The 21,292-nt window shown below is 46.0% G+C and overlaps 1 protein-coding gene across 6 annotated transcripts in view; it reads left to right on the top strand.

The window, feature by feature from the left end:
• Positions 1-21,292, top strand: part of ARHGAP26 (Rho GTPase activating protein 26) — a 412,073-nt gene that overhangs the window by 120,949 nt on the left and 269,832 nt on the right. For all 6 annotated transcript variants that reach the window (XM_058677831.1, XM_058677832.1, XM_058677829.1 and 3 more), the window contains exons 7-10: positions 7,124-7,228; positions 8,571-8,700; positions 13,477-13,577; positions 20,534-20,628. In XM_058677831.1, the coding sequence (XP_058533814.1) occupies positions 7,124-7,228; positions 8,571-8,700; positions 13,477-13,577; positions 20,534-20,628 (431 nt within the window). The remainder of the gene's footprint in view (positions 1-7,123; positions 7,229-8,570; positions 8,701-13,476; positions 13,578-20,533; positions 20,629-21,292) is intronic.

Here is a 21,292-nt window from a genome sequence, read left to right as displayed (position 1 = left end):
GGACCCCCAAACTTCATATGTAATTGATGCTTATTTCTCAGCTGTCTCAGCTATTTTTTCTTTGTGAAATGAATCTTCAAGGAGTTACTGTTCCATTTTCTGACACTCTGTTGCAGCGTATGGTGTCTCAGGGTGTTTCTACTTTCAGGGCCCATAGTGCTAAGTTGCCTGGCTTTAAATCCCAGCCCAGCCATTCACTAGCTCTGTATTCGTGGGCAAGGTATTTCTCTCAGCTTCACTCTCTTCACCTTTAAAAAGGGAGAACAGTACATGTCCCTTATAAATATGAGCATTGACAGAGCCATTGTTAGTAGCACAATGTGATCATGGCACCCCAATGTCCAGCATAGCCACACTGTATATGCCATTTGTTTGTTAGGGACCATCTGGGTTATTAGGGCCACTGTCGTGGTATCTCAGTGCTTGTGTTAAATAACCTTTTTCTGGGAGTGCTGTGATACTGTCACAGTGGCTCTGGCACTCAGTTCCCTTCACCTTGTCACATAGGCATGGCATCATTTCACATCACCATGAGAAGGGTGAAGACAGTCCAGTAAGATACTGTGACACAGACGCACAGACACACACACACACACACACACACACACACACACACACATATACACAGCCTGTGTTCATGTAAGTCATATCAGTATGTTGCTATAGCAGAAAGAGTCTTGGAAAGTGCATATTATCTTTAATTGTTGTCTATGTTTACTTACCTATTTGAAGGATAAAGACATCTCCTGTCCACTGGTTCACTCCCCCAGATACTTATAGCAGTTAGGAGCCATAAGCTCAGTGTAGTCTCTGGCCTATGTGGCAGGGACCCTGTGGCTTGAATGGTCACCTGCTTTATCACGGAGAGTGAGTCATCAGGAAGCTGAACTCAGGAGAGGAGCTGGAACCCCAATACCCTCATATGTGGACATCTCAAGAAGTGTCTTGACCAGTGCTCTAGAGGCCTGACCCTACTGTCTCTTTTTGTTAAGATTTATTTGTTTGGAAGGCAGAGTAACAGGGGAGACACAGCAAGAGGGATACTGCATCCACCGGTTCACTCCCCAAATAGCCGCAACAGCCCAGATGGGGCCAGACCAAAGCCAGGAGCCTGGAATCCATCTGGGTCTCCCATGTGGGTGTCAAGGACCCAGGGATTTGGGTCATCATCTGCAGTGTTCCAAGACTCATTACCTGAATCAGAAGTGGAATCGCCAAGTCTCAAACCAGTCCTCCCATTTGAGATGGCTGCATCCCAGTCGTGGCTTAGCCCACTGTGCCACAACAGTCGCAGACATTTCGAAGTCCCTTGTAATTGTTCTATTTTCTTATTATTTATTTTTGTTAGTGTTACTGTGCCTTCTTTTTTTTTTTTTAAGATTTATTCATTTTTATTATAGCCAGATATACAGAGAGGAGGAGAGACAGAGAGGAAGATCTTCCATCCGATGTTTCACTCCCCAAGTGAGCCGCAACGGGCCGATGTGCGCGAATCTGAAGCCGGGAACCTGGAACCTCTTCCAGGTCTCCCACGCGGGTGCAGGGTCCCAGTGCATTGGGCCGTCCTCGACTGCCTTCCCAGGCCACAAGCAGGGAGCTGGATGGAAAGTGGAGCTGCCGAGATTAGAACCGGCGCCCATATGGGATCCCGGGGCGTTCAAGGCGAGGACTTTAGCCGCTAGGCCACGCCGCTGGGCCCACTGTGCCTTCTTTTTTTTTTTTTTTTTTTTCTTTTTAAGAAATTATTTTTTTTAATTTATTATGTTTACTTCATTAATTACATTGTATTATGTGACACAGTTACATAGGTACTTGGGTTCTCCCCACCCCTCCCCAAACCCTCCCACCATGGTGGATTCCTCCACCTTGTTGCATAACCACAGCTCAAGTTCAGTTGAGATTCCCCCATTGCAAGCATATACCAAACATAGAGTCCAGCATCTTATTGTCCCGTCAAGTTCAACGGCTTCTTAGGTATACCCTCTCTGGTCTGAAGACAGAGCCAGCAGAGTATCATCCCAGTCAATTGAAAGCTCCAACATACCATCAGCAAAAATTTACATCATTATGGAATCAATTGACATAGTAATGAGTAACCAATATGTTAAAAGTAAATGCGAGTTCCCAGCCACCTTCTGTGACCACCTCACCTACACTTTAATTTTAGTTTATACACAACATATAACATTCATAACATAACATGTTGTACATAACATCATATCATCTTAAATTAAGGCAAACATGTGACTTCTTAATCAAACTTTGTCATAGGTATATTGTGTAGGAAAAAAACATACATGGTTTGGTAATAACTGGTTTAATAGTCTGCTTGGGGATCTTGGATCAGTGGCACTTCTGTCTTCACACAGCGATAAAGACGCCTTGAAATCAGTGGTTTTTCAAGAGAGAGCTGTAGATTCTCCAGCTCCACCCAGACATGAAAAGTTGGGGCCTGGGAATCTGCATTTTGGTAAGCCCCAAAATAGTTCTGTTGCACATCAGAGTTGAAGCCACTGGCCTAGGTTTGTTCAAAGTGAGAACATGATAACAGTTGAAGATCTCAATTGAAACCAAAACATGCCATTTTCCCGAGTTACACCACTCAGTTCGCTAACATCTCTAAGTTTAGGTGCTGTTTTTATCCTTATTTTCTGATGAAGAAATGGGAATATGTAGGTTTGTCCAAGGCCATATCTCATAGATAATTGAGCTGGGATGACGTGGCTCTTTATGAGCGGCATTTGGCTGTTTACAAGCAGAAAGAAAACCAGCAGGAAATGTATTGCACTGAATTGCTGGGGTACTGGGTGTTGGCTGCAGACCAAAGGATCTTCTGGGTGTTCAGGGAGCCTTCGTGCATGTTGAATACCATTATTGGTTTCCTGGAAAGCAGATTGAAGTATCAGCTGATTACTGACCTTCGCAAAATCAAGTTTTGAGGTGGCCAGCAAGGACAGATTTCTGGAATCTAAGCCATACATAAACATATGTATTTTGTTGTGGGAGCTTTCATTTTCTTGCCAAGGCATCAAATGTTCTCGAGGTTGGAATGCGGATACTGACACCGACCCCTTGAAAACAGAACCTGTTTCCTCTTGTCCCTGAGATTTCATCCCCAGGCCTGAGTGCGTGCCATGGGAGCTCATTCTGTACCTGGGCCAGGCACTGCATCCTCTGAGCTTCCCCTCCTGGGCATTTCTGGGTGCTGTGCCTTCCTCTCCTTTCCTCCAGCTTCTGCCCCATTGCATGTCGTCCTTCTTTCCCTGGGCCTTGCCCTTCTCTCATCTGGCCTGCTCCCCGGCGCATCAGTCTGATTGTACCTGTTTTTTACCGCATAGCTCCAGCAGCACCTGAGTGCCAAGGCCATCATGTGGATGGTGTGAGTGATCTCATCAGTGGCTGCCTGCTAAGGGGAGTGAAGGGAGCCTAGTAGTTCACCCGTCTCAGCTTGCCAGCCCTTCTCTCTGGCTGCCCCTGTCTTTGTTGTGTTAAGTGCATGATACCAGGTCCTTGTAGCTTTCCAGGCCTACAAATACCACAAGCTAGTGGCTTCTAACAGTGCGAATTTTCTGTCTCTCAGCTGGAGAGGCCAGAGTGTGAGGCTGTAGTGCTGTCCCCAACATGTGTAAGAAAAGGCTTTCTTTTTCAAGCTTCCAATCCTTGGCTGGCCATCATTGTCATTCTGTGGTTTATGTAAGGGTTCAGAAAGTTCACTGGAAATGGAATTAAAAGATGAGCTGGTTTGGTTCCAATTCTTTGTGAAATTCATGTTTAGTTTTTAGTGGTACTCATTGTCTCAGAGCTTTCTAAAGACCGCTCATGTATATAGATTTCAATTTTTTTAAGTACTTAAGTTTCATCTTTCATAATCTTTTTGATGTCCCCTGTGGGTGCATCATGCCCCTCCTCCTTCTGTCCATGAACTTCTTCCCTCTGTGTGTGTGTCTGCCTCTGTGTCCAAATTTTGCCCTTTTTTGAGGACAACAGTCCTTATCAAAGTATGAGGACCCACCCTAACTATGTTATTTTGTCACTTGATTACATCTGTAAAGAACCGTTCAGTTCCAAATTGTATCATATCCTCAGGAATCAGGGGTTAGGACTTCAACAGTTTAACATGTGACAGTTGTTCTTGTCCATGGGGTAGCCAGAACTGACTGGAACAATGGCTCTTGTGCTTAAAGTACATATGTATCTGCTGTCACTGAGCAGGGAGAGTGCAGGTGCTCCCAGGATGGGGGATGCTGAGGACAACGGGGAGGGTCTACAGGATGGGGGATGCTGAAGACAACGGGGAGGCCCTCCTGTCTCCAGAGTCCTTCTAAGGCGCTCCTTTCCCATGGGTGATAGGTGCAAAGGTTCAAGGCGACTTTGAGCCTTTGAGGGAGAGGGACAGCAGGCAGAGGGAGGAGGAGAGATGCTGTGAGAAGGAAGGGAGAAGTGGGCCAAAATGACACTCAGGCATCATTTCTCATTCTAACCATCAAGGCCTAAGACTAAAGGAAGTGAAAACCAAAATAAATGTTAGCAAATCCCTTGCCTTTGACACGCTGGCGGCTGTGTGGCCATGTGGCGTTTTCCTGGCAAGCTCATTGAGAGGCCCTGTTTGCTTTGAGTTGAGGGCTCAATGAGGGTTAACAAGAGAAATGGCCTTCAGTTGGGCTGCTTGACTTCTGGGTCGTTCTCATGTAAGAGGTGGCCTCAGAAAAGGGGTGGGGCACAGCAGGGAGAGCAGAGATGAGAAGAGGCTGCCAGGGTTTCCATTGTGAGTACTGGACCCCTTCAGGTGTGTTTGTGGAGCCACCTAGAAGGCGGCCAGTGCTTTGTGTAGATGCAGCATGAAGTGATCCTCTTAGAAGCAGAGCGTTCCTGGCAGTGTTGGCCTTTGGTGGTTCTGTATGGTTCTCACTCACTCACTTTGATTGGTGTTAGGCACCTGAGTGTGGTATCACTTGGTGTTCTTACAGCCAGAGCACCTTGAGACCTGCTGCCTCACCTCCCGGGGAATCTGAGGGATGGAAGTATCTGGGATTGTAACAGAGGGAAGTTACCAATGCCATGCATATTGATTGTCTGATTTTGCAATGCAGAATTCTTTGCTTATTTACTTTTTAAAAGATTTTAGGGCCCAGCATGATAGCCTAGCAGCTAAAGTCCTTGCCTTGCACATGCTGGAATCCCATATGGGTGCCAGTTGGTGTCCCAGCACTCTGCTGCCGATCCAACTCCCTGCTTGTGGCCTGGGAAAGCAGTCGAGGATGGTCCAAAGGCTTGGGACCCTGCACGCGTGCAGGACCAGGAGGAAGCTCCTGGCTGCTGGCTTCAGCTCAGCTCCGACTGTTGTGGCCACTTGGGTAGTGAATCAGCAGACAGAAAATCTTCCTCTCTGTTTCTCCTTCTCTGTATGTCTGACTTTCCAATAAAAATAAAATATATCTTCCTTTAAAAAAAAAGATTTTAGTTATTTGAAAGGCAGAGTTAAATATTCCATCCATTTATTCACTCCCCAAATGACTGCAGTGGCCTGTGCTCAGACCAGCCAAAGCTGGGAGGCTGCAGCTCTTTCCAGGTCTCTCAAAGAGGAGGCAGAGGTCCAGGCACCTGGGCCATCTTCCGTTGCTTGCAAGTCCATTAGTATGTAGTTGCCTGGTGGGTGGATCTGCTGCACCAAATGCCAGCCCCCCAGAACTCTAATAAACTGGGTGGTTATGTGGCTCAACCCTAAAGCAGGTTCTTCTTCTGAGCTCAGGGAGAGTGGTGCCTACCATTGCTGTGAGATGAGAATGTGGAGGGAGGGAGTGAGTGGGACTGCCACTCAGAATAAGAGAGGCAGCTCGCCAACACTGTGTTACGGCGGGTAAAGCCCTTGTCTGGGACACCAGCATGCCATGTGAATGTCAGTTTGTGTCCTGGCTGCTCCACTTCCAACCCAGCTCTCTCTGATGGCCTAGGAAAACCAAGTGCTTGGGCTCCTGCTCGCATGGGGAAGACATTGATGAAGCTCTGGTTCCTGGCCTTAGCCTGGACCAACTGGCTGCTCTAGCCATCTAGGGAGTGAACCAGTGGATGGGAGCCCTCTCTCTCGCCCACTGTCTCTGTAGCTCTTTGAAACAAGTGAATCAAACACACAAAAATGAGAGGAAACAGCAGATAGCTAAGATAAAATTATTTTTAATAAGCCAAGGAATATTCACTTAGGAACTTAAAAGCTTACCGTAAAAATACAAAGTCATGCAAGGATGCCTTGGTATAGCATGTGCTAGAAGGGAGGGTGAATGGGACCACTGAGGGAAGAGGAGATGGTTTTGGTGGCTGAAGCAGGAATGGGCCTGGCCCCCAGGTGTGCAGAGCTGAGCATGAAGTGGTGTGAGGCGGGGGCCTTCTCAGCGGTTGTCCTTCTCTTAGGGGCGCCTGGAATGAGGCAGGATGTGCACTGCTAGGGGCGGGGTCTGGGAAGCATAGCAGCATGGAGGTTCCGGCTTCACTCCAGACGGCTTAGTTTGCAGAAGTGAAGGCTGGCAGCGGCTCATGGTGGGACAGGAACAATTTCTCAGTATTACAGGGATTATGGGGGACAGGAATTCTCACTGTTGGCCAAGGACAAGGTTAAACACAGAGTGAGCTCACCTGGTAGCCCCAGGGGATTGAAATGAACATATGGGGAACCCTTGGAACCCAAATATATGGCGGTGTGGGAAAAATCTAATCAGTGAATCCAGCATATATGTGTATGGGTAATTTGGGAGAAAGCATGGAAGCACACCTGGTGTGGAGTGGGCTCTGGGTGAATTTCTGTGACCTGCCCTTGCCATGTAGGATGCATGCTCAGTAGACCTTGTGTTTGCTTCCAGCCCTTCCATGCGCTCACTGTGACCACCAGCTGTTGTACCTTGTCTGGAATCCTGGCTGTCACTGCCTGTGTGCCTTTGGGCAAGTGCCTACTCATCTATCCTTGGGTCGCTGGTTGTTGTGTTCTGTGACGTGCATGCTGCCCGGTGCACAGGGGTTTGCCATCGTTACCACCATGTTCTCAACTGCCACGGCTCTATTGGGACCTCCGGCACCCACACAGTGCCCCCGCTTCAGCTTGCCTGCCTCACCTACTTATCCTCCTCCTTTCCAGCTGCTGGCCTTCCTGCAGGGCCTCTTCACTTTCTACCACCACGGTTATGAGCTGGCCAAGGATTTTGGTGACTTCAAGACGCAGCTGACCATCAGCATCCAGAACGTGAGTGTGTTTGGGGCTGGGAAATGAAAAATCACATGGGACTTGTTGCCAGGGAACCCACCTGCATGGGTTGAAATTCAGGGGACCAGAGTGGGTGCTGCTCCAATGCAGAGGGCAGCAGGGGACAGGTGTTGGGAGGTAGCCCCAGATCAGACTCTTGGTTAGTTCAAAGCCCTGTTTATGGTCTCAGAAGTGGCTGCTGCCTATTCTGTTTGAAATCTGTAGCATCAGAGTCAGGATTTCCTTTTGGTGGTGAAGTCCCGCCCAGCCCAGCCTCTCTCTCTAACCCTGGCTACCTGGCTTTGTGATATTTTGGAAAGCGTGTTCAGAAGATGGGGGTGGGGGCATGCATGCTGGCCTCCTGCTTGAAGGATGTGCCCTGATCCATCTCATGAGAAGGCTCACAGGAGCCCTCGGCTGTGCCCTTCACTCCCAGCCTCCTTTCACCAGTTTTATGTGCAGGTTTTCTCGGGGCACAGAATCCTGTGCAGGGATTTTAAGAGCAGTTTTTCGGCGGGGAGGGTACTCGAGTGCCCCTTTTAACTGCATGCCTGAACCCACTTAGTTTCTTTGTTTCAGGCTGTTTGGGAAGCAACCTGGCTGTGTGCATAGGGTTGTGTGGCATGGATGTTAGGAACCTGAAGCTGCCGTGTTCCCTACGCCATATCAGATACAATAGGAAGTTGCAGAGTGTCCTGAGAGGGTTCATGAAGCAAGGCTTTCCTCAGGTTCCTCCCTATGCTGAGTCTTAAACAGAGATGTCAGTGCAACAGTTGTCCTGGTGACAGACAGGAACAGCTGGGCCCGGGTGCGGGTGGCCAGTTGGTGAGGCCTCCTAGGGCTCCAGAGCTAGCGTGGCCTTCAGAGTGGGCTTGAATGGAAGCCAGGGCTTCTGGCCCTTCCCCGCTTCTCCCTAACCTTGACCAGTTACCAGATGTAGGTTGGTCCAGGGCAGGACATGGCTTTGAGTGCAGGAGCCGTTTGCAGGCCCCTAGCCCTTCTGAATCAAAATCTCCTGGGCCATTTATTTAAAACTCAGATATCTAGCTTTAAAGAGAGTAACTTGATCTTTTGGGAGCCAGGTCTTGAGGTACGGGCATTTGTGTTTTCTTTAAGTTGCCCTCGATGACTTTGATGGTCAGTAGAGTTTGAGAGTCATTCTGGCATAGGACTTGAACCTGTTAAGCGTGCACCTCAGGAATGAGCATTTGCCCGGTTCCTGGAGGGCTGAATGTCCGTTGTCCGGTTTTGGATCTGAAGATTATGTTATACTGAGCTTCTTAATGGCTAGACTGTCATGTCATCACTGTGATTTGAATAAAGTCCTGTTCTCTGATTCCAGACAAGAAATCGCTTTGAAGGTACCAGGTCAGAAGTGGAATCGCTGATGAGGAAGATGAAGGAGAATCCACTTGAGCACAAGACCATCAGTCCATATACCATGGAAGGGTACCTGTACGTGCAGGAGAAGCGTAAGTAATGGGATGAGCAACTTGGTGAGCCTTCAACCTTCTACCCATGAGGTGATGGCATTGTCCAGTTCCCGGCTTGCGCTCATTTGTGTAGGAATGGAGGAGAGAAATTTTATTGTTCATTTCCCTAAGGAAAATTTCTACTGGATTGTCTCCCACAAGTGGGATATTCTGTTTCTTTTTAAAGATTTATTTTTATTTATTGGAAAGCCAGACTTACACACAGAGAGAGGGAAGGAGAGAGAAAGAGAGATAGAGGGAGAGAGAAAGATTTTGCATTCACTGATTCACTCCCCAAATGACTGCAATGGCTAGAACTGAGCCAGGGCAAAACCAGGAGCCAGGAGCTTTGCTCAGGTGTCACCAGTGGGTGTAGGGACTCAAGCATTTGGGCCTTCTTCCACTGCTTTTTGTTTGTTTGCTTGTTTCTTTCTTTTTAAAGATTTATTTTATTTTTATTGGAATGTCAGATCTACAGAGAGAGAAGGAGGAGGAGAGAGAGGAAGATATTCTGTCCATTGATTCACTCCCCAAGTGGCTGCAATGGCCGGAGCTGAACCAGTCCGAAGCCAGGAGCCAGGAACCTCCTCCAGGTCTCCCACACGGGTGCAGGATCACAAGGCTTTGGACCGTTCTTGACTGCTTTCCCAGTCCACAAGCAGGGAGCTGGATGGGAAGCAAGGTGTCTGGGATTAGAACCGGTGCCCATATGGGATCCCAGCACGTGCAAGGCAAGGACTTTAGCTGCTAGGCTACTGCTTTGGGCCCCTTCTACTACTTTCTTAGGTGTGTCATCAGGGAACTGGATTGGAAGCTGGTCAATCGGGACTCAAATGGGCACCCATGTGGGGTTTGGCTATGTCAGGCAGCAGCTTAGCTGGTTAGATTACAGTTTTTTATTTTGTTTCTGATTTTGTTTTTAAAGATGGGTATTTATTTTGATTTGAAAAGTATGTTTATATAGAGAAGGAGAGACAGATAGAGACGTAGAGAGAGAAAGAGAGACAGAGATCTCCATTGACTGGTTCATTCCCAAACGGCTACTATAGTCAGAGCTGAGCCAATCCAAGACCAGGAGCCAGGAGCTTCTTCTACGTCTGCCCTGAGGGTGCAGGGTCCCAAGCAGCTGAACCATTCTCTACCATTTTTCAAAGCCATAGCAGGCAGATAGATGTGAAGACACAAACTCTCACCCATATGGAATGCTGGCACTGCAGGTGGAAGGTTAGTGTGCTGTGGTACCATGGCTCACCACCCCTCTCCCCCAGGTTCGTTTCCTCTCCTCTCCTCTCCTCTCCTCTCCTCTCCTCTCCTCTCCTCTCCTCTCCTCTCCTCTCCTCTCCTCTCCTCTCCTCTCCTCTCCTCTCCTCTCCTCTCCTCTCCTCTTCTTAAAATGACGAAATTCCCTTGGAAACCTGGGATTGCTTGAGACTCTGGCATCAGTGGACTCTTGAGGAGCCCCTGCGCTTTGCACAGTCCTACATGCCACATGTGGAGGCAGGGCAGCTTTGAAAAGACTCTTCCCACTTGCTCATAGTGTCTCTTGTTGATTATAATCTTCAGTAGACTATGTACTGATCCTCCTTGCATCCTGGACTTGTTTCTGCAAGGCCTTTCCACCCAAGATGTGAATTTTAAGGATAGTAGAAACAAAAGCTCAAAAGCAGACCCTTTGCCTTCCTGAGACTGCAGTTGAGACAAGAAATGCCAGGTGCTGCTAGTGTGGAGCTTGAAGTGACAGCATGGATTTGTGCTTCAGGTCTGGAGAAAGGCTATGTCATGCTAGTCAGGGGAGCATCTTCAGGTCTAATTTAGGCATACAATGCTAGGAATGAGAGAAAGTGATTTTTTTTTCTTTAGTAAGTAGTTCTTTTTCTAGTCACTAGCCCTCCTTTCTTGGGAGAGCTTATGGATCCTCCCAGAAGTGTGCTGCCTCTGCATGTTTTCATATCCTCTTGATTTAGAGTTGTGTCAATGTCTTCACTTGTGCAGCACTTGGGATACCTTAGAAAGACCTGGTTGTATTGATCATTCTTTCTGTTACCCATGGTTTTGTTTAAAGTTGCTTCCTGGTGACAGTGGGGGCAGTGGGGGTGTTGGAAGTGTCAGCTGTGATTGAGATTTTCTGTTCCTTATTCTGAGAGGAATGAGCTTGTGGACGTTTATAGGAAATGGAAGCTGCTGTAGTTTTGTGTTTCGTATGGATCTAAACAGAAGGTGATCCCATCTACGCCTTCTAAGATCCTCCCCAGCAAAGTTTTGGGTCCTTTTTGTTTGTGTTTGTTATATCATGCTTTCTCTGCATGGTGTGCACATGCACATCCCCTCTTGCTCTGCTGTGTGTATGTGTGCACATGTACACACACCTTTTCTGAACCCTTCAAGAAAGCCAGGCCCGGCACGGTGGCCTAGCAGCTAAAGTCCTTGCCTTGCACGTGCTGGGATCCCATATGGGCGCTGGTTCTAATCCTGGCCATCCCGCTTCCCATCCAGCTCCCTGCCTGTGGCCTGGGAAAGCTGTTGAGGACGGTCCAAAGCCTTGTGATCCTGCACCCGTGTGGGAGACCTGGAGGAGGTTCCTGGCTCCTGGCTTCAGATCAGCTCAGCTCCAGCTGTTGCAGCCACTTGGGGAGTAAATGTTCAGATGGAAGATCTTCCTCTCTGTGTATCTGAGTTTCCAATAATAATAATAAAAAAGCCATGCTTCTTTAATGCGTATTCTCTAAGAAACTATTCTTTTGTGTAACCCCATTGAGGGAACTGATCATTTATAGGACTATATAATACTATTAGTAATCCTAACTCCAGTCAGTATTCCAGGTTGGCTGATTGTCCCAGTAAGGCTCCTGGGACTCTTAGGAAGCAGTTTGTTTCCTATAGGATATCTCATATGCATGTTGCCATGACTTCAGGAACGGTTCTGTAGCTTTTCTTTGCCTTTCCTGACAGGCCCATCTCTCTGTAGAGCTTTCATCAGCATGGACTCATGATTACATGAGGTTCAGTGTCCCTGCTCAAATCCTACTTGGGCAGTGCTGTGTTTTGACTCTGGGACAAGGGTGTTTTATCTGCTTCTGAGTGATGATGTGAGTTAACACCATGGTATAGCCACTATTTTGCCCTTCTAATTAAACAGCCATCTGTAGGTTGATACTTAAGGTCACATGACTCTCCATATCAGATTTTTAAAATTTTTTTTTTTAAGATTTATTATTATTATTATTATTGGAAAGCCGGATATACAGAGAGGAGAAGAGACAGAGAGGAAGATCTTCCATCCGATGTTTCACTCCCCAAGTAAGCCGCAACGGGCCGATGTGCGCCAATCCAATGCCGGGAACCAGGAACCTCTTCCAGGTCTCCCGTGCGGGTGCAGGGTCCCAAAGCTTTGGGCCGTCCTCGACTGCCTTCCCAGGCCACAAGCAGGGAGCTGGATGGGAAGTGGAGCTGCCAGGATTAGAACCGGCGCCCATACGGGATCCCGGCACTTTCAAGATGAGGACTTTAGCCGCCAGGCCACGCCGCCGGGCCCTCTGCATATCAGATTTTACAACACCCTCCCTTACTCTCCCAAAGCTGTAGTGTCCTTTGATAGTCTTTGTGTTACTCCCTCCACATTTAAAAGTAACCATTTCATGTACCATGGGGAAATGTTATCCTTTCCCCTCTTCCTTCCTTGTCTTTCTGTCACTCTGTCCACTCACCCAGCCATCTATCCATTTTCCTCTCATCTCTGTGGACTTGTGTATTTCTGTTTTATTCACTTAGCTATAATCCGTTACTTCCCTTCATTTATCCTGACACTCAATTTGTCCATGCTTCTGCCCTTTTGGAATCCCTGTGTTGTCGCAGAAGCCAGGAAAAAACCATAGTGGATGATTGTTAATTGCATTTGTCCTTGTTGCCTCAGTGGAAACACTTGCTGTACTGCCAAAGTGTGTTAAATGACATTGGATGCTTGTACTTAGCAGTTTTGTCACTAGTAATTATTTCATGTATGCTAAAGCTAATTTTAAAAAATTGAATCATTTCTGCTATAGGATCTCTGAAAGCATTCAGAACTAACACTGATTGAAGTCCTTTTGGGCTGAACTTTTCTGTTCAATAATTGACGAAGCTCTGAGTAAAATCAGAGCTGTTGTCAGAATCTGGCTTCCTGGCGTTTCCCTCGTTCCTCTGTGATCCTTTTGGAGACAGATGTCCGAGTTTACACCTGGGCGATTGTTCTCACTTCCGTTCTGCATCTCTGAGGTTTCCTCTTCTGCTGTTCTGGTCTTCTTGAGCTTTGCTAAAGCAGCAGTGAGGGGTTTGGAAGTAGGTCAGCACCCCTGAGTTCCCGTGCAGAGTCGCTGAGCAGCTGTGTGGGATGCATGATGTCATCACAGCAGATGGGAATGGCGACAGCGCTTGGAGAAGGCTGTCTGTGTCCATTCCTCAGTCATCCTACTCTTGTCAGGGGACACAGCAGAAATATCAAATGGAGATTGAAGATGGGAATGTGACTGAATCTCCCCCAGGGAACCTCTTCTTCCCTTATATTTTAAGGTTGGCTGCATGAATGGAAAGCAGACTTCTTTTGGTCCCTGGGAGAAAAGGCTAGGTTGGTTCACTTTCCAGCCTGTGGGATCAGATTTCTGTCCGTTTCAGTCCAGCTTGTATGGAGCACATGCGGCCCCTAACACAGTTTGAGAGTGGGTGAGTGCTGATGTGTGTGTTAATGAGATGCAGCACACCCTGGGCAAGAGTAAATGTTTCACATAAACTGTTTCCTTGCAGGTCACTTTGGAACCTCTTGGGTGAAGCACTACTGCACGTATCAGCGGGATTCTAAGCAAATCAGCATGGTCCCATTTGACCAGAAGTCAGGAGGAAAAGGGGTGAGTTCATGTTCTAATTTCATGCTTGATTTGCTTGGCTAATATATGGGAATGTTGATTATAATACACATGTGAATTCACAACTCCAGTCTTTCACTGCATTTTTAGACAGTAGCTCCAGTAGGCGGTGTGCCCTGAAGAATAATTACAATAAAAATTTTTAGTTGTAAATTATGTAGGAATTATAATTAGGAAAGATTGATGCATTCTACACAAATACAGTATCTGGTGTGTCCAGGGTTTTCAGATGCTGCCAGATCTTGGATGACCTCATTTTTGAACTGGATTCAAGTTACTGTAACTCCATGTATACAGAACTGCCAGCTGTGTTATATATATATATATATATATATATATACACACACACACACACACATATATACATATACATACATATATGTATATATACATATATATAATATATAACACACACACATATATATATATATGTAGAGAGAGAGAGATATTTGAAAGGTAGAATTGCAAAGAAGGGTGATAAACAGAGAGTAGAGAGAGAATCTTAACATCCGCTGAGTCACTTCCTAAATAGTTACAATGGCTGAGGTAGATGGAGCCTGAAACTCCTGTGGGTCTCCCAAGCCCAAGCACTGAGGCCATCTTGCACTGCTTTCCCAGGGGCATTAGTGAGACACTGCAGCGGAAGTGGAGCTGGTGCTCATGTAGGAAGCTGACGTTGCAGGTGGCTACTGAACCTGGGCACCGCCTTACCAATCCTCAGCTGACAGTTTTAATGTTCCAGGTGTCTGCTGCTGCGAAGCAAGTTGCTCCCACACTTAGTCGTCTTTAAAATCACACCAATTCAGTGTTTCTTGGAGTTTTGGTGGGTCAATAATTCAGGAGGCATTTTTCCAAGGATTTGCCCTTGGGGTTGCTCATGAAGTTCCAGTCAGATGGTGACAAGAGCTGGAATGAAGAAGGTCTAACGCAGTTCCAGGGTGGCTGTTCCCCCTCTCTCCTGGTCAGGCTGTTGTTGGATCTCTCTGCATGGCTTTGTTTGGACTTCCTCAGGGCATGTTGGCTTTGGGGTAGCTACAGGCTTCAAGAGTGAATGTTTTAGCAGTTGAAGAGGACGTTGGATTGCCTTTTAATGACCTAAGCTTAGAAGCAATTAGCCTTTGTCATTAAAAAAAAGGGCGGGGGTTGTTCACCTTATTTTTGCCTTATTGGTTGAAATGATTTCTAAAGGCCCTGACCCCCTAGTTCCTAGCTTCGAGGGAAGTTTTTTCCTCCTTTTAGAGGTATTTAAATATTTAATAACATTTTTATTAAATACTTTTAACTCCCAGTGTCCTCTGATCTGAATCAGTGCTGTGGTTCTATGTTTAGCTTAAATGACTTTCCAGTGGAGTCTAATCTGCTGCCCCAGTGTTCCTTGTAAACGAGCACTCCTATCTGCTCCTCTGTGAGGTGTATTTTAGTGCACTGTGTAGGGTTTGCATGTGGGAGATGCTGTGGAAAGCTGAAGATCTCTGCTTTGGCATTGTAAATGGGGCTGTGGGGTTAGGTGTTACACACAAATGTGCCCCTGCCGTCTTCCACTTCCAGTTTTCGTTCCTGACTTTCTTGGCCTTGAGCCATAGTAGAGGAGTTTATCAGCATCTATATTCCTTCTCTGTATCTGAGCAGTCACAAACCCTTTTTGTATTTCAGAAGCAGGGTTGACTTGCAAAGAATATTGGGAAAATATGACATGGAAAAGTTAGATTTAGAAGGACTGTTAAGCTGCCTGTGTAAGCAGGGGCACCTGGCATGCAAGGTAGAAATGGAGGAAGGGCCTACTTTCTGGGAGTGTAACTGTCACTCCTGGATTAGTTTCATTGAATTAATTTTGGGCATTTTTACGTTGTGTTTTCACCAAACCTTTAATGAAGAGCTCCATTGTGTTTTCTGTATTCCTGGATCTTCACCCTTGAAAGTGCAGGGTGGAGATAAATTATGGTGGAGCTTTGAAGACCCAGAGCTCTCAGTGAAGTGATGAGGAGTGAATGGCCCACTGGGTTGTTCATGGGTGTACATGACTTCATATATGTGATCTTGGGGCAGGGCCTGATACTTAGTATACTTGATACTGTCTGTGTTTAGCTTTCTTGTTTTTTTCCACTTGTTTTTCCTTTTTTCTTTTCAACATTCTTATTATCTAACCTCTGTTATCATGTTGGGTCCAGTCTTCCTCCATGCAGAAAGGAGAAAATTGAAGTAAAGGCAGGTTAAGTTGCTACTTGCAACGCCAGCATCCCATATTGGAGTGCCACCCCATTTTGAGTCTTGGCTGCTCTGTTTATTATCCATCTTTGCATACACACCTGAAAAAGCAATGGAAGATGGTACGAGTGGAAGACCTAGATAGAGTTCACGGCTCTGGCTTCACCTGGCCCAGACCCAGCTTTGAGGAGTGGACCACAGATTGAAGATTTTCTCTTCTCTCTCCTCCCTCTACATCACCCTCACTCTTTCTTTCAAGTAAATAAATAAATATTTAAAAAATAGAAAGAGAAGAAATGGAGATTCTGGAAGATAAAATGATTTCTAAAGCCATACTACCAAAGGCGTATAGAGCCAGGCCTCAAAGCCTGATCTAAAGCCATCATAGTTTCTTTGCTGCTCCTTCAGGAGTGGAAGTGTGAGGACCAGCTGCCTAATAGAGGTGATGTTTTCTCAGCTTGTCTGGGGTACTCATGTGATGTGTTAGCATTTCTATATGTACAAAACTGTCCCGAGTGCTGGATTTTTTCTTTTCCTAACGTTACTTTCTTCCAACCTTTTTTGGTCCTCATGCTCTCTTGCCTTTGGAGTGATTCCCTTTAAATCGGGGGTGGAGAACTGCTTTTCTGCCAGGAGCTGTTTGGATATTTAACAGCGTGAGCAAGCCATACAAAATCATCAGCTTAAAATTTAGCGTACTGTAGGTTTATTCAATTTCAAGTCCCACCAGCAGTTGTCTTGGCAGGACCGAGCCAGATGATTTTATGGACCTTTATAGCCTGTGGCCCTCTGGTTCCCCCACCCCAGCTTTAAAGCTCCCACTCTTCTGCCAGCTTCAGGTCTGCAGTTGTGATCAGATCTACTCCGTCCTCTGGGAAACCTGGTCAAGTGTGGTGGAGGAATTTCCTGGGATCTTACCCTTTGAAAGCCCATTGTGAATTGGGGACCTTTCCTGGCTTGCAGTCCATTGTTGCTTTTCTGCTGCCTGTTCTGGTCCCTGTCCTCCAGTAAAGCTTTGGTTGCATTGCTTTCCCTTTCCTTCTGTTCCCCTAAGTCTCCCTAGACCCAAACCACAGGGCCTTTCTGCCTGCTGTTCTCTAGCCCCAGTCTGTTTGCTCTTGTTTTATCTCCTGTGAATCCTTCCCATCTCAGCTCGGGAAAGCCTTTCCCAACCATGGCAGGTCCTCTTACTTTAGATGTTATAGCACAACCTGCCTCTCATTCTCTTCCTTTTGCTTTTGGTAGTGTTTGTCACCAGTATAGTTTTTCGTTTACGTGATGATTATTTATATCGATCCCTTTTAAAAACTGTCAGTAATTGAACAGCTGAGTGATCTTTTCTTATGTGGCGTGGTCATCCGTGGAACACAGGCTGCCTCTTTGCTTAGTTGTGGTGAGCCTGGTAGATCCTGATGGTTCTGCTAACTTTCCACTGGAAGCTGCTGCACAGCCATGACATCTCCAGTTAGTTAGGAGTCGCCAGGGTCACAGTCTCCTGTGCGTGGGTGTTTATTACAACAGTTGAAAGGCTTCTGACTGGTTTTTTTTTTCAATTCCAGAATTGAACAACTTTTCATTCCGTAAAATAGACTCAGGGCCCTGCTGAGCAAAGCAGAGGAGGTGTATTTTATAGGCAGAGAAAGGCTGAAGAAAGCAGCAACTGGAACAAAAAGTCATTTCAAAGCCACTTTGCCTGTAACAGGGTGAAGGAAGACAGTGAATAGAAGAATAACTGTTTCCCATCTGGCTTACTTCCAAATACAAGGTTTACTTTTTTTTTTTTTTTTTTTTTGTGGGGAAGCTGCACTTCTTTTTTTTTTTTAATTATTTATTATTTAACTTCAGTAATTACATTGTATTATGTGACACAGTTACATAGATACTTGGGTTCTCCCCACCCCTCCCCAAGCCCTCCCACCATGGTGGATTCCTCCAACTTGTTGTATAACCACAGCTCAAGTTCAGTTGAGATTTCCCCATTGCAAGCATATACCAAACATAGAGTCCAGCATCTTATTGTCCCGTCAAGTTCAACGGCTTCTTAGGTATACCCTCTCTGGTCTGAAGACAGAGCCAGCAGAGTATCATCCCAGTCAATTGAAAGCTCCAACATACCATCAGCAAAAATTTACATCATTATGGAATTAATTGACATAGTAATGAGTAACCAATATGTTAAAAGTAAATGCGAGTTCCCAGCCACCTTCTGTGACCACCTCACCTATACTTCAATTTTAGTTTATACACAACATATAACATTCATAACATAACATGTTATACATAACATCATATCATCTTAAATTAAGGCAAACATGTGGTATTTAACCTTTTGGGATTGGCTCATTTCCCTTAGCATTATGGTTTCCAGTTTGGCCCATTTGGCCACAAAGAACTGCATTTTGTTTTTTTTAATAGCTGAGTAGTATTCCATGGAGTAGATGAACCATAGCTTTCTTATCCAATCCTCTGTTGATGGGCATTTTGGTTGTTTCCATGTTTTTGCAATTACTGATTGTGCTGCTATGAACATAGGAGTGCATGTTGGTTTCTCATAGAACAAGTGTTCTGGATATATTCCTAGGAGTGCTATTGCTGGATCATACGGTATGTTGAATTTGAGTTGTTTGAATATTCTCCATACTGATTTCCATAGAGGCTGTACCAGCCTGCAGCCCCACCAGCAGTGGAGTAGGGTTCCCTTTTCCCCGCAACCTCGCCAACAAGTGTCGTTGGTGCTTTTATTCATGTGGGCCAGTCTTACTGGCGTTAGGTGGTGCCTCATTGATGTTTTAATTTGGATTTCCCTTATTGCCAGGGAACTTGAGCATTTTTTCATATGTTTATTTGCCATTTGGGTTTGTTCCTTTGTGAAGTGTTTGCCCATTTCCCGTGCCCATTTCTTGAGTGGCTTGTTTGTTTTGACATTTTGGTTGTTTTGTAGGTCTTTGTATATTCTGGAGTACATGTTTACTTTTTAGTATAAGGACTAAGGTGGAAGGAACTTCATTATTGTGCATTACAACCAACACTGGCACCTTTGGGACGTTCAGTTGTTATTCCTTATTTCTCCTGGTTTCTCAGAAGATCCTATACACAGCTTGCTTTCAGCCCAGTAGGCTGGAACGTTGTGCTGGGTGACTGTTCTGATCAGCAGTCTGGTCTCTGGGGGCCCAGCATAGGAGCCTGCCCTGAACAATGGGCCCTTGGAACTTTGCTTAACACCTTCCAGTGTTGCACAGACTGGGAAAGGAACAAGTCTCCATCTGAGAAATTCATCTTTGCTATTTAATAAAAGACAATAGCTGTAAGGCTTGTGAATATAAACTGTCTCTTCCTAGGTCTTCTGTGTCTTGTGTGATGTTCTGATGTGAAGGGGTGGTTATATTTACCTTATGTAGTCACATTTCCTATTTTAACAAAATGAGCAAGCTTGCTAATCCCCCACCCTCCGCCTGCTTTTGAAAAAATGATTGGCAGGGACAAGGAGAAGCAGGAATCGTCACACATTCTGAAGTGACAGGGAAGAAACCCAGGACAGCAGCTTCTGCTTACCGGATTTTGTTTAAAAAAAGAATTATTTACCTGAAAGGCAGAGTGACAGAGTGAGAGGGTGAGATCTTCCATCTGCTGGTTTACTACCTAAATGGCCACATCAGCCAAAAGTAGATCAGGCCAAAGCTGGGAACCAGGAGCTTCTTCTGGGTCTCCTGCATAGGTTCAGGGAAACAAGAACTTGGACCATCTTCCACTACTTCCCCAGGTGTGTTAGTATGGAGCTAGATTGAACATGGACCTGCCAGGACATCCCATATGGGATGCTAATGATGTAGGTGGCAGCTTAACCTTTTGTGCCACAAAACTGGACCTAAAGCAGACTTTTAATTTTGCATGACATTGCAAGGTGCTTATGCTGAGGGAAAGAAACCAGACATGAGGGGCACACTGTGTGGCTCCATTTCTATAACGTGATATGATATGCAGATAACAGAAAACCAGAGTCAGTGGTTTTCTGGGGCTGGACTTGGAGGAAGGGTGAGTTACCACGGGGCTGGAGGGACAAGAACATGGTCAGCTTGGTTGTAGTGATGTGGTGAGGTAGTGTCTTTACTGGTTATGTACAAATGGCAGACTTTTATCAGTTGTGTACTTTGGGCACCTGCGGTGTATCATACATTATATTGCCTGCAAAACTATTAAGACTTATTTATGGAGCAATGATTTTGCTCTGGGTTCCTTGGGCTTAGGAGAGACAAGTAAGAAAAGCATGCAATCCACGCTCCAAGTGAACTTCGAGGTATGTCGGAGAGAGGTTATTTTGAATCATCACCTGTGTGATCAGACAGTTTCACCTGTGGTCACTGCAGTGCCAGAGGGGGAGGGCCACGGTGCTGCTTGAACATGTCTAGGGAGTATTGGTCCTGATCTCAGAAGGCTGTGCTGCTCAGTCACCAAAGCTCAGGGTCCAGGGGAGACCACTGGCTTCTGCTTGTATCACTCTTGCAAGTACAGATCTGCCGGGGCTGGGGCTGAGCCAGGGTGGCCCAGCAGCACTGAAGATGTTTGATTCTTAGAACAGTGAAGTCTACAGATTTGATCCACCTGAGTTCCTTGTGTGAGGTCTCCTGCTGAGAACACGCAGGCGTGATCTCTCCTGTTTATCTGCCACGTTCATCCTGCCCAGGAGCAGAGCCCCCATTCTGGTCTTCTCTTGTTGATTTGTCTGTTTCCACCAGGGAGAAGATGAGTCAGTTACACTCAAGTCCTGTACACGGCGGAAAACAGACTCGATTGAGAAGAGGTTTTGCTTTGACGTGGAAGCTGTGGACAGGTGAGTCGCTGCCAAGCAACACATGTGAGTGATTTCATGTCCTTCCTATCTCCCTCCCTTCTTGCCTCCGTACTTCCTTTTATTTCCATTCTTTCTCTTCTTCACCATCTTGCAGTTGTATTCCATTTAGAGGAGGCCTCAAGTCATTGCTGACAGGCAATGCAAGAATCAATACCCCTTCTTGTCTTTGAGGTTTAGTGCTGAATCACTGGCTTGGTTTTGTTTTATTTTGTGTTAGTGTTCCCATGCTCAGTAATGTGAGTTATGCCTCAAGGAGATTGAGTACATGTTTAAGGAATGATTTAGCAGGATTGTGTCAGCTCTTTGTGATGTGTTTTTCCTTAGAAATTAATACAGTGTTTCTGAAAGAATTGGGATGAAAGAAATTTTACTCAAAACACCATGCTGGCGTTATCTACCATGTTTCACTTCACACTGTGTGTATGTGTGTGTGTGCATGCGCGTGCACATGCACACCCAGGAAAGACAATGATTTGCTTGTGAAATCAGACTTGGAGAGGGAGACCTGTGTGTTGTATGTCTCAAGGTGTGTGGAGCTTCTCATTAAGTTGTACCATTGCATGGTGTTATGCTAGTCTGACAACGTTCTAATTCTGGAGACACTTCACTTGGCAACTGGCCTTCATTTGGCCTTCAATGAAAC

The sequence above is a fragment of the Ochotona princeps genome, chromosome 19, assembly GCF_030435755.1.
Source record: "Ochotona princeps isolate mOchPri1 chromosome 19, mOchPri1.hap1, whole genome shotgun sequence".
Classification (NCBI taxonomy): domain Eukaryota; kingdom Metazoa; phylum Chordata; class Mammalia; order Lagomorpha; family Ochotonidae; genus Ochotona; species Ochotona princeps.
The sequence above is the reverse complement of the archived record's forward strand: the minus strand, read 5'-3'. Positions and strand labels throughout refer to the sequence as shown.